The 1560-nt window shown below is 48.3% G+C and overlaps 1 protein-coding gene across 1 annotated transcript in view; it reads left to right on the top strand.

Moving 5' to 3' along the window:
* The first annotated feature begins 936 nt into the window (after window positions 1-936).
* Window positions 937-1560, top strand: part of LOC108579478 (AF4/FMR2 family member 4-like) — a 1753-nt gene continuing 1129 nt past the window's right edge. Inside the window, exon 1 of the mRNA XM_017943023.1 lies at window positions 937-950. Coding sequence (XP_017798512.1) covers window positions 937-950 — 14 coding nt within the window. The remainder of the gene's footprint in view (window positions 951-1560) is intronic.

Genomic DNA, 1560 nt, shown 5'->3' with positions numbered 1-1560 from the left:
AGAAGATCCGGAGAGGAAGAAGAGTAAAGTGAAAAATCGGTAGAGAGGAAGGACGAGATAAAAGAAGAAGAAGAAGAAGAAGAAGAAGAAGCAGCAGCAGAAGAAGAAGAAGAAGAAGAAGAAGAAGAAGAAGCTCGTTAGAGAGAACCTCGCGCCGCATACATATATATTTCAGTGTGTTCAAAAAACGAGTGTACCTAAGTGCAATATTATTAAACCTAAACGATAATAAGAAGCAACCACAGCTACGATCGACGATATCGGTAAACGACGAGCGGTTTAATCGATCATCGAATAGAATTCCTTTTAAAGAGTTAAAAGAACCCTAGAGTCGCATTTCGAGGAGGAGTCGTGAACGGACGCGAGGAAGAGAAAACGGACGAAGGACGAAGTAAGAGATAGGAGAGGCGAGAAGACGTTTCGAAGCGGCGGAAAGCGGAAGAGAGAGAGAGAGAGAGAGGCTTTCTCGATTCGAATTCTCGCGTTTGATCGCACACGCTGTGCAGACGGAGTGACCGAAATCGGACCGACCGAGAGAGAACGAGAAAGAGATAGAGAGGACTGCCGTCCCGGTTCATACGAATCACACAGATAATCGAGAAACACTACCGACGCCGCGGCCGCCCTTCTTCTACGACAATCTTTCGACGAAAGGGCTCGCGCGTTCGCGTACACTCACGCACGCACACACATACGCGCACACACTCACGCACATCGACATAACGGGGCTACGAACTAACTACTCAGGGCAAAACGGGACGAGCAGTGTGATCCGCGATTGCGATTTCTCACCCGGCAGCACAGAGGATCCGAAATACTACCACTACGTCGTCTACTTCGTCCAGATTCGAGGAGAATTCGCGTCTGCACGGACTGTCCTTCTCGTTCACACCGTCCGGGCTGGGCAATCCTGAATTTTAACCTGAACTTAAGTGTATGATAGACTTTAAGTTAGTTAGAACAAAGAAATAGGCTGTTCTCCGCTGTCGGAGAACGTCCGTTCGCGCGCGCGCATCGATTCATCAGGCAAGCAGCACATATTACACACACACACACACACACGCGCACACGCACACGCACACGCGCACGCACACGCATACACACACGTATATATATATACGCGTGCAGAAACGCAGAAATACGAAAGCATCCTGCCACACGTATCAAATGCAGACCAGAGGAAGGAGGATCTGAGGAATAAAAGAGACAGACGAGAGGAAAAAGAAGACAAAACTCTGTGCAAGAACCATCCAGCTACGGAGACGCACGTATAACAATAATACCCGCACAACGATCAAAGTGAGAGAGAGATTTCAGAAGGAAGTGAGATCCAGTTACGGGAGAGACACGTTTCGTAATAAGATCTAAGAAAAGTGGAAGAGGACCATTCGATCGTAAAGGGAGCGCGATCGATTGGTACAGTGTGCACGGATAGAGCAAAGAGAACGATCGACCGGTGAACAGGAGGAGGAGGAAGGAGGAAGGAGGAAGGGAAGGACATATAAGAAAGAGAGACGAGGAGGAAAAGAGGAGAGGAAGAGAAAGAAATAGAGGGTAGAG

This window comes from Habropoda laboriosa, unplaced genomic scaffold (assembly GCF_001263275.1).
Source record: "Habropoda laboriosa isolate 0110345459 unplaced genomic scaffold, ASM126327v1 scaffold33, whole genome shotgun sequence".
NCBI lineage: Eukaryota > Metazoa > Arthropoda > Insecta > Hymenoptera > Apidae > Habropoda > Habropoda laboriosa.
Note: the sequence above shows the minus strand (reverse complement) of the source record. Positions and strands in the feature narration are given on the sequence as shown.